The sequence below is a fragment of the Hetaerina americana genome, unplaced genomic scaffold (assembly GCF_022747635.1).
Source record: "Hetaerina americana unplaced genomic scaffold, ioHetAmer1.1.p SCAF_1, whole genome shotgun sequence".
NCBI lineage: Eukaryota > Metazoa > Arthropoda > Insecta > Odonata > Calopterygidae > Hetaerina > Hetaerina americana.
In genome coordinates this window covers 120,995,422-121,007,435 of record NW_027286069.1, presented here as the reverse complement: position 1 = coordinate 121,007,435, position 12,014 = coordinate 120,995,422, and the positions used below count along the sequence as shown (strand labels likewise).

Here is a 12,014-nt window from a genome sequence, read left to right as displayed (position 1 = left end):
TCATCGACCGTAGAAAAGTTCTCGTGCGGAAAACTTGTAACATCTAGAGCTCGATTTTGTCAGTCAAATCTCCCAATATAAATTCATAGGACGCCCAATTAGTTGCTCCGGGAAACTTAGGAACTTAGTGGGCGACTTGAATTCCACTTCCATTGCTCCATTTAAAACAGCTCGTAATAAGGGAGCCACGAGTTTTTCAGCAGTGCTGTGAGAGAAAGAGAGAGAGGGGTCGCAGTAACGGTCCGCCATGGGAGCGGACGGAGGCTTCGCTTTATTTTCCCGACATCCTCCGCCCCCATGCCCTCCTCCCCATTGGAGGATTATCGAATCTGGGAGCACTCACCCGTTTTCCTCTGGAATTCGACATCGTTGGTGTCCGTGAAGAACCACGTCTGTAAAGGGAAACAGAATTGAGGCGTGAGAAATGTGTACACACAAACATGAGTCAAGAACACTTAAGGGGCAAAGATGAAAGTGGTTCGATGAAGAAGGGCACAGTAGAATGGCTCGGAAAAGACTTCTTTTGGTTGACGGTTAACAGTTGGGGCATTTTAATCTGATTAAATAATTCTGAGAGCGCGCCCCATTTTGCGGGAAGAATGAGAATGCACCACAAAACATCAAATAGACACCATTCGAACAATGTAGAGTACTGATAGTATGCTTCTATCAGCTCAGAAGTATGAGAACGCCATTAAATTAGCACCAAAGATACTAATAGTAATCAGGCAATTATTGCAAATGATGATACAGCCACAAGTAAGCAATAGCTTTTTTAACGCGTGAATTTTTTTAATTTGCACTTTTCAAATGATGATACTGCTGTTAGTGAGCAATAGGTTTTCAAATATATGCATTTTTTCAATTGTCACATGGGAGATTCCGTGACAGTAACTTATAATGGGGTCATCTGCTGTATGTGCGTCACAATGCAACAATTTCAGAGTGTAAAAACCATTCGCCTAGACCGGGATTCGAACCCGGATCCCTGGATGTCCGAAATTTCAGTTTGAAAGGAACCCTCGATAGCTTAACTGGCTAAAGTATTCGGTCGGACATCGAGGGATCCGGATTTGAATCCCGGTCCAGGCGAATGGTTTTTAAACTCTGAAATTGTTGCATTGTGAACACATGCATTTTTTCATTTGTTCATTTTTTCAAGCAGCGAAAATTTTATACCAACCATATTCTTTTCAACCTTAATTAAAAGAGTAATGGGGATCGGAGTGATGCGGTGGCTCACATACAGGCTGCCCACCAAGATGACCCTGGTTCAAATCCTGGAGGCGACATATTTTTCCGAGGCTTTTCGATCCCTTCTTGGGGTGCTTTGTGGAGGGCACTTTGAGTGACTACGACGTCCGTCGGATGGGACGTTAAGCTGCATTAGAACCCTTGGCGCCTTCCGAAAAGAGTAGGCTAACGCCGACGCCGGGTTTCTCTCCACCCTTCATCCTTTCCCATCCATCCAAAATGGCGCAAAAGACCTCGGCTGTCGGTCACCTCCCATAAAAACTACCACTTAAACGAGTAAGACTACGATGGAAGTGAAAATGTCGAGTAAGCGATGAAGAAGAAGAGGGAAGAGAGCACGGATGCTGATGAGTAGGAAGGCTGGTAGAAACTATAAGGGCAAAAGAAAAGAAATAACGGCGGGTGTAAGAAGAAGAAATCCAAGTAGCAACCAAGACGCAATAGTTGTCGAGAACAATGAAAAAAAGCAACCTCCAGCATTGACTATCTGGGATGATGAGAAGGATCCCGCAGAAACGGGTTCACATAAACTCATACATTTAATAGTATGAGTTGCATTTGTGTTACTAGGGCATTATTGTTAAAGAGTGCCAGTTTATTTTATTCGCCCCGACGCTCAGTTTGAGGATGAGGGAACCGATGCGGATTCGGGACGCGGAACACGTCATTCAAGTTGACCACGCGGGCCTCGACTTGTTGGGTCTCCCCTTCAGATCCACGACGCCAAAACGCATTCCAAACTACAATACAGATTTAAAAGCCTGACGATGATGGCAAACTCACTACTCCATTCCGTTCCCTCCACCGAAAAATTCAAGTTTGTGGTCAGATAATGGACTCTCGGTCCTTTCTTCACGGAAACAACTTCACGTGAGGCATGCGGTGGCATTAAGTAAGACCAAAAATACCCAAGACACGATTCTAAGAGTCGACTGTCTAAGACCCCACGCCAAAGAATTTCCAAAAGAAAAAATCAAAACAATGACCACATAACCATTTCTTCACAATAAAAACAGAAACCCTCTATTTCCATTTCTCAACACGGTATTCCTAGAACTTAAAACAATCCTGAAAGTGAGGCGAAAAAAATCACTTTAACTACTTTTAAAATAAAACTATCAGATCACGTTCTTCGATGCAGATATCAATACTTTTGCCTTCGAACGGCACAACTGGTTTTTCATAATGTGAGAGTCACTTCCATTCCACTTGAATGTTTCCGCGAGACACGTTTCGTCAACGAGCCGTCGTTTTGAAAGGCAGAACTGATGTGCGTGATAACAGACACGCGTGAATTAATCTGGTTAACCCCCTTCAGTCCTCCGACAAACCCAACAGAAAAAAACTATCCTCATCCGTTAGGCCACGGCAAGGAATGGACGAGTCAGGAATCAATGACAATCCCACGATCTAAAGTAAGAAAATGAACTCGGAAGACATCTGCTCCATGAATGAGTCAGCCCTCATAAACGAAGAGACGAAAAGCCAGGCGCAAGAGTAACCACAGAGGGCGGGCGCACTGTCGGCTGGGATAAGGATCACTGGCGCAGAGAACCATGAGAGTAAGTTTGTTTGTAATATACGTGCTCAAAATATTTGGCAGAGTGAGCGAGCGAGCAACTCACGGACGGGAGAAACGTGGCCTCGCCACGCAGGGGCCAGCGAGTGGGCGAGAGCCAAGGATCGAAGGGGGTCCGCGAAAGGGGGTGTGGGGAGGAATTCGCATCGCCTGGTCGGAGGAATCGAACGATCCCTGCCCTGGTGGTCGATGACCACGGAGCGAATGAATGCCAACGCAAGTCGATAGTATTTAACACTCGGCGGAATGCGCCCCCGTCCGCACCAACGACAAACGCTCTGCTCCACGGATTGGTGCACGGATCTAAAAATCTGAACTTAATGACCACGGCAGCACACGTGTCCGACTGGATTTAATTAAATGACATTTTAACCTCCGAAATTGTTGCATTGAAAATCCAAATTTAGCAGATGACCCTGTCAAAAGTTACTGTCGTGGCATGTATTTTCTAAAAACCACGCAGGTTTGATCTATAACTGCTTAATTACTGTCTAAATGATATAAACTATACGCGGAAACAAAGGCCTTTCTTGAATCTGAAAGCATGTTTCCTGTTGGGGGTAATTCTTGCTTCCCGCCTGACTTCTGCGTGATTTTTTAAAAATAAATGTATCTTTTGTGCTGGAGAATATTTATTTGAAGCAATCTGCGGGGGAGGAAGGCGATCCGATTAATAGTAACGTTGACCCTTTTAACTTGAATCTCGAGTCATTGATTGATCGACAATCCTGCAGGAGTCGACGCGAAGGGAACTAGCACTCCTGAAGAATGAATCAGTCAGATTCGAGGCCCACTAACGTTCAAACTCCTGGATGCGCTACTCCAAATACGTGCAATGAACGCAAATAAACAAATGACCCCCACACGTCCACCAGGCGACATGCAGTGTAATGTGCAGGGATGTAAGAATGCAAGGAAAACTTTTTGGGCCGAAGAAACAACGCAAACGCATTAAGGATATGCCTTATTAACGAAATTTATTATAAAAACGAAATAGGCATCATGAGAGAGGCAAAGTGTCCCCGGGGGCAGTTGCTTCGGTGTGCGGCCGGAGGAAAGCGAAAAAATGCGGCTAATGACTAGATGAGAGAGGCCGCGCAATAACGAAGAATGGGACGACTTAAGCGTGGACGAAAGAATTCTTGAGGGCACGACTGTAAACAGATTAACAAGATCATTACAGCGAAAATAAGTTGAGAGGATTAAGATACTTATATTCACTACCACTATGATTATTTACAAAGTTGATTTCGTAGATGAAAGTGCTATATACTGTAATTACGCAAAATGAATGTAAAATATCATTGACATTTGATATTTAAAACTATAGGCATATTCTATTCTGTTGTATGTATTCCTTTACAGTTCACTTCTAATTGAACCAACCAAAATAAATCCCTAAATGCACCGATATTCAGCCACATATAGTTTTGCTGCGAAAGGCGCGGACTTGAACGCAAAAAAAATAATACCCGATTTTAATGCACTGCACTCGATTGATTCCGAATCTTATTTTCCATTCAACCGCTCAACAGTGGAAAGGCATAAATTTTCACCGTAATCTGAGCAAAAAATAAATTTTCTTACGGGCATGAACCCACACAGCCGATAATTAATGCTTGGTGACACCATATTCTGACACACGGCGCCTAAGCGTCGCTTACGCATGGCCCACTCGCTTGCAAGCGAAAAAACGCCCCCGTGTCTCACCACACGTGAGTGTTCGTCACTGCCGAACTTGATCTTCAGGGAGTGCGAGTTGGGGTTTAAGTTAACGGCCAAGAGCGAACTGGGCACGGAATAATAAGTTTGCCTCCGAGTCGCGGACGTGATAAGGTTTACATGTCCCGGACGGACACTGAAATTGGTATCCGTTTCTGACCTCAACTTCGTATCTCGCACACAGCACACGTGGCTGCTCCAACCTCTCCGAATAACAGGGAGTTGGATGGAGAGGAGGAGGAAGGGAGGAGAGAGGTTCGGATAGCATCTAGTACACGCGGCCCGGCCCCAAACCGTCTTTCTCAAGAGTTCATCCAACCAGCAGACACGCCCTCTCCAACGGCGAGCGACGTGGGAAAAAGAAATTAAAAGAGTGCGGGAAAAGAGATTAGAGAGGGGGGAGAGAGAGGCCCCGAGAGGAAAGCAAGCGGCCCCTCGGGGCCGACGGAGGCGGCACGCGGATCCGGACCATGGGGCGGGAGCGGACCATTGCCGCTCCCGCCCCCAGCCTCCTCCGAGAGCGCTCCCAACGATCACCTCGAACATTTTGATGATTAATGCGACACGCGCCCCCAAAATAATGATGTCCCCCGGGGTGAAATGTTTAAAATACTGTTTTCTCACAAATGAAAAACGCACCTGTTTGAAATGCTTCAACGAAGAGCTAAACCCTACTATTATTAAAATCGACACGCTTCTCTCTAGCCCAATCGCAGTGTTACAACGCACCACGTAGAGCTCACGAGGATTCGACGAAACTTTTCGATTCGACAAAGAAAATAACACAATCACACCGCGAATGTTTGCAGAAAAGAAGTTCATTTCCTTGCTATTGGTTTTTTTGACAAGAGTTTAACCAAAATTAAGAAAAATCCAAGTCCTAAAATATCGACTCGAGGCTAAGAAACTGGAGGCGATGCAGTCGATCTAGAAGAGGAAAGACGGGAAGAGGGCTCACAGAAAACCATTATCACTCCACAAAACATAATAGCTAAATATTTCAAATACATTTACTCAAGGAGCGATTCGGGGAAATCACATTTTGATAAGAAAGAATGCGGCGTTCATAAAATTTATATTACTACAAGGAAGAGAGAATTATTAGTGTGCAGTGGACAAATTGCATTGGTCAGAAACGAGGACGATTGATTAAGTGGAGCAAAGAGAAAGCTTTCGAAAAATGGCGATTGAAAAAAGTTGGGAAAAAATGTGAGAAATGGGAAACACAGTAGGGTAGAAAACACTTAGGAACAACCTGCACCCAAGGAGAGACAATGCGATTGGAGCAACATGGGAATAAGAGCGGGCAATGAAAGAAACAATTGGTGGGAAACTTTTGAGATGAAGAAACGAATGCAAATCCAGGCCAACTGAACATGGATCAATGAGCGAATAATAAATACGGGACAAGAATAAATGCCCGGCTACCTTTATGAAGATATAGGAAAGAAAAAGAAATCTGTAGTATGGACAAAAAGCCATTCTGAAGTTATTATATTATTTAGTAATTTACCGGTTAGGGAAGGTTTTATATTAACACAACTACCAAATAAATGTTTTGTTTCTCCGAACAAAACACAACCCAAAATTCTACTCAACAACAAGCCCCTCTTCATCTCTGCGTACTTCCTTCCTCCCGTCCAACATCCCTATCCTGTTCCTGCCCTCTCCTCGTTTGCCTAACATTCTCCCCTCTATCACAGTATTCAACATCCCACTGCCGGTCAATACCCGCTTCATCCACTTTTCCTGCCTCCATAGGATTGCTCCCAACAAACCCCTCTCTTCGCCCACCATACCAAGTACTTCCTCGTTTGTTTTCCTCTCTGTCCATTTTACCTTCTCCATTCTTCTCCACACCCACATTTCAAAAGCCTCCAGTCTACGTCTATCCTCCTGCTTCAATGACCACGTTTCCGCGCCGTTCATAGCTACGTTCTAGCAAAGTTTTTACAAGACTTTTCTTAATATACCTACTAGAAGTCCCTCTCATCAACTCTCTCCTCCTTGTGAAAGCCTCTTTGCCTAGCGCAATTCTTCTCCTTACGTCCCTACTACTTTAACCGTGTTGGTCCAAAACACTTCCGAGATACGTAAACTGTACTAGCTGCTCTAGTTTTTACCCACCTATTTTAATGTTTAGCTAAGCTTTTTTCTTTCTAGAAAATTGCATAACCTTTGTTTTATTAATATCGATTTTCATACCATATGTATCGTACTGAATTTCCAATTCACTCAGCAATGCTTGGCTGACTGAAAAACTAAAGCTTGGTCATCAGCAAACCTAACTGATTTTACGAATTCCCCTCCGACTTTCATTCCTACCTCCAGTTCTTCCCATTCCTCTTTAATCATTTCCTCTGTATACAGGTTGAACAGCAACGGTGATAATGGGCAACTCTGCCTTACACCTCTTCCTAAAACTGTATATCATGGGTTAAATGGAAGAAGGGACCATTAGGTCTCAATTTCGCCCAAATAAAGACCGCTATCTATGTATCCATCCGGACTCCCCGTTCCCCACTCGCGCCTGTATAGTCTGAGACATGTACAGGTTGCGGATTAGCCTCCTTTCCCTCCAATCTATTCTGCAATATACTCATTAGTTTTTCCCATTTCTCTCTATCAAACGCTTTTTCGAAATCTACGAAACAGGCAAATACCTCCTGGTTGCATTCTATATTCCTCTCTATTAGTTACCTCATTACTGCAATGGCATCAAGCGTACCTATCCCCTTCCTAAACCCAAACTGGTCATCCCTTTAGTAATCATTGGCCCTTCAAACGTTTAAATAGACTCTTACGGTTTAGTGGGAGCACGTTAAAAAGCAAGTTGCACTCCAATTTAAACTAAAATTTCCACTTGCGTGTGATGTCAAAGACTAAATGTAATACATATCAACATTTTCGCTCACTTTAGGACACCTATCATCAGGCCAGAGTTTCGACAATGAAATAAAATTATAATTCAGGAATATAGAGAATTCGATTTTAAAAATATTCGCTCATTCATTCCAACACGCGAAAAACGCAAATTAGCACTGCTCCAGATAAGGTACGGTCATCCACGCAATTTACGACGCGGTATTTTGGGCTCTGACACATTCTGTGAGATATGCGGAACTAGCGGAAAGAGTAACCTCAATAAATATTCACTTTAATTGCTGTTAAATTTATTCGCAGCATTGGCCCTTTAATAAAACAGAAAATCTGCAATGCGGACGGGGCCTCTGCTTCAGGAGGCGTGAATGCACGCCATAAACTCACCGGCCCGTGAAAATAAATTAGCAGAAACCATCATGAAACGGATCTGAAACCTCTCAAAGTGTAGACTTCCATCACCATCAAGGACTAAAGGCAGTGGTGACGACGTAGCCGGCTGCAACACACCCGAACACGACTGCGCCTCACGTAGAAATGCCTTCGCTCGCAACGCCTTTCTTCCCTATATGCAAATTAATAAATATATATGTATACAGGGTGCGGCGACATAAATTCTTTTTTATAAAGCAAAAGCCCTTTAAAAAGGGCGTCATGATGCCGTACCCTGTATATTGAATTATAAATTGGTTAAAAGAAACGTTTTTCCTAGAAATGAAGCTTCATTTGGCAGGGAACCATGCTGCTTCCGGGAGTAATTGCCGTCGCGTCGGTGTGTTGATGGACAACTTTTTCGCCCCCAGCCTAAAGATTAATTTCATGCAGCCAATTCCTCATTAAGCTCTTGGTACTGACTCTGTCAGATACGCCGGATTCCTCAGTGTGCAACACAAGATCCCGATTTTGTGCCACGCAACACAGCATTCACGTGCTACGACATTAATCTGCATGAAATCATATTTTTCAAAGAAAATTTTCTATAAATTTTTCAATGACACCGTTCATGCTGATGATAATTCAAGTAAAGGATAGATCGACCCGAACACTTGGATGAAACCCAAAGGAACAACTGGGGCACATCATCGGAGACGGAGAAAATTGTGCAGGCGTATTAGGGAAAGCCAACTCACAGCAACTTAAAACTTCGAAGCACTATACTAGCAAGAAAATCAAGTTTCATATCGATAATTAAATTTATCATTATAAATCGCGATTAATTCAGCTATATTTTTAAAACGATGGGTCTATCTATGTTGCTACAATGAGGGCGTTAATACAATAGTTTATCTCGAGTAGGGACTGAAGATAGATACATATAAATGAACGTCTTTATTCTGTGGCAAATTGAGACCATAAGGTCGATTCTTCCATCTAGCCCTTCGTCAAATAAATAGCAATAATAATAATATGAAATATAAAGCGATTTTAAAAAGAGAAAAAATGGTGAAGTCATATAAATAATAATAGAAATAAGCACAAGAAGAAATATTATGGAAAAAAAACCTAGAAGGGAGTTGAGACATGGAGACCCTAATGAAAACCCACGCAGGATAGGACCCACAAAGAAGAAAAGGGGGGGGTGCTAAAAACAGGCAAATACCTCCTGGTTTTGTTCTATATTCCTCTCGATTAATAATCTCCTTACTGCAATGGCATCACGCGTACCTCTCCCCTTCCTAAACCCAAACTGATCATCCCCTAAGTAATCATTCGCCCTACTCTCTATCCTTTTCTTTATAATCCTGAGAACAGCTTTAGCTGGGTGGGATATCAAACTTATTGTCCTGTAGTCCTCACATGATGAAGGCTTTACCTTTTTCAGAAAAGGAACTAAAACTGATCTCACAAAGTCTTCCGGCCAGATTCCTTCCTCATAAATACTACGAATCAGCCCATATAGCCTCTTCCCCCCACATTTACCTAAACATTTCAATAGTGCCACGGGAATGTTTTCCACCCCCACGCCCTTATTTAGTTTCATCTCCCTTAATGCCCTTTCTATCTCATCGTCGAGTATGCCTGGGCCTAAGCTACACTCCTCTATGTCATATTCTTTGTCAATGTCTAACTTTGTTGGCCGAAGTTCTTTACTATACAGTTCTTCTATATACTCCTTCCATCTCTCTTGGATCTTTCCTGTGTCAACTATTACCTTACCCGCCTTATCTCTAACTGTTAGCATAGATCTCCCTTTGTTACTTCCCGATAGAGATTTAACTTTGCTATACAGCAAAGTGCTGCACCAATTTCACCCTTCCTTTGGAGACTTTCCATATCCTCGCACTGCGTATTCCACCATGCTTCTTTTGCTTAATTTGTGTCCGCCTAAATTTATTGTTTAACTCTATGTACTTCAATTTGCCTATCTCTGTATTTACAATCTTCCATCTTCTCCGCTCATCATCTTTGTAATCATCTCATCCGTGATCCATGGTTTCCTAGTCCTTTTAGCTTTAACGGTTCCAATAGTGTCTTTTGCGGCTTTAGACAACCCTTTCTTGATACTTTCCCATTTTTCTTCGATGGTACTTAGCTCTTTACCATCCTCCATGATTTCCTCTACCGCCTGTTTCTATACCTTCCTTTTCAAACCATTTAATTCTTCTATATTCCATTTTCTAACTCGCCACCCCAACTTTATCTTTTTGAAACGGACGCTACATTTCATAACAACTAAATTGTGGTCAGAGTCCGCATCCGCTCCCGGGAAGCTGTGCGAATTTATCACACTGTTCCTAAACCTGTGTCTAACCAGGATATAATCTAGCTGATACCTTTCTGAGTCACCTGGCATTTTCCATGCTTACACGCGTCTTTTGTGGAGTCTAAACCAAGTGTTGGTGATTACTAACCCCTGTCTCCTGCAGAACTCAACTGCTTTCTCCCCGCGGTCATTCCTCGTGCCTAAACCGTAGTCGCCCACCTCAACACCATCTCTTCCTTCGCCTACCGTCGCATTCCAATCCCCCATCACTATCAAATGTTTCCCTGCAGGAACACACGCGATTACGTCCTCTAACTGGTCGTATATCGTATCGACCTCTTCTTCTTTATGGTTGTTCGGTGGCATGTATACCTGAATAATAACCAAGTTCGTCGGTTCTGCTTTTATCTCTACTAGTAATAATCTATCCGTTACCTGCTCTATGCTGACTACGCTTCTTCCTACCTCTTCATTTAATACTATGGCAACCCCTCGTTGGCTCTCGTCACAGCCGCTGTATATTATTCTATACTGATCACTCCAGTAATACACGCTATCCTTCCATCTCACCTCGCAAAGATCAAAATAATTATATTTCCCCTTTCCATCTCTCGCTTAACAGTCTCCAATTTCCCTGTCCTCATCATTGTCCTAACTTTCCACGTTCCTATTCTAACTAATGTGGTCTTCTTCTCCTGCGTCTCCTGTCCTGCTGCTGCTGGTTTTCCCTTGCAAGGGTTCCGTGGGGTGACGACCGCGGAAGCCTTGCCTCCGCCGCTGCCGGGGACGACACGCGGCCGATTGGGCCGAGCCCCGTAGTTGCCAGGACTCAAAATCTCTGTTTTGTCCATCGTTTAAATCTTGGGAATGATAATTGAGGTGATTTCCCGCTGCCTTCCTCAATAGTATTTTTAACGTGACACCATCACTTACTGGCCGCCCCACTGGGGTCAGACGCCATTGCAGCCGCCTCACTGAGGAACAGACACTGCGTGGAATACATGAATAAATTTCAATAAATACATACATAACAGAGTGAAGTAAGTGTAAAACAATACGGTATACATACATGGAATGCGATATACAATGGACTACAGTGCAATAAATACATATGAATATATAGGCATACAATGTAACGTAAAATAAGATATCACGTGTTTTAAAGCAAGGTGAAGTTAACGGTCATAAATGGTGCGCAGATAAAGAGGAAATGAGATGATATATGTCTGCGAAGGAGAAGACGTAAGGTCGACTGAGAGGTGAGCTGACCAAGAAGTACAGGAACGACCACAAAATATCAGTTCCATCTGGAAACAAAAAGGGGCCGGTTGTCTCGGCATTCGGGGTCCGAATGAAGGACGTCACCTCTGATTCAACATTTCGGGTAGTACCTATGAAGGCTACGAGGGCGTATTTCTGCGTCGGTTACACGTAGTTTATTATGAATTTAGATTCTTCCATGGAAAGGAACAGATTTTCAAATGTTCGAGAGGCAGCACGATGAATTCCGAAGGCACACGAGCAATATCAAACGGAGAAGGGGGGAGGGAGGGAGAGGATAGATGGGGTGGGGAGTGAAAACCCAACAAAAGCAGTCGAATGGGATTCCCGATACAAGTGAATGGATCCGTGGACTCGTAATGAAAGCGCAGCGTTGGAGGGGGGAGAAGTGGAAAGTGAATGCCTGCACAAGCAACAACCACCGAGGCCAGCAAGTCTCACCTTGCACCGAGGCGTGTTCGAATCAGGGGCAGGGAACTGCTAATAGCGCACCAGAGTTAGTCCTCAGAAGGGGAGTCGGGCGGAATCATTTGGAAGGAGAACGCGCACCACCGCGAATCTGCTACTCCGGCAAACCGGAGGGTGGATGCGTCC

General features: G+C 43.7%; 1 protein-coding gene across 1 annotated transcript in view; it reads right to left on the bottom strand.

The window, feature by feature from the left end:
* The window catches only part of fng (Fringe glycosyltransferase), an 89,343-nt gene that overhangs the window by 61,450 nt on the left and 15,879 nt on the right, over positions 1-12,014 (bottom strand). The window contains exon 2 of the mRNA XM_071595053.1: positions 344-392. Within this exon, the coding sequence (XP_071451154.1) occupies positions 344-392 (49 nt within the window). The remainder of the gene's footprint in view (positions 1-343; positions 393-12,014) is intronic.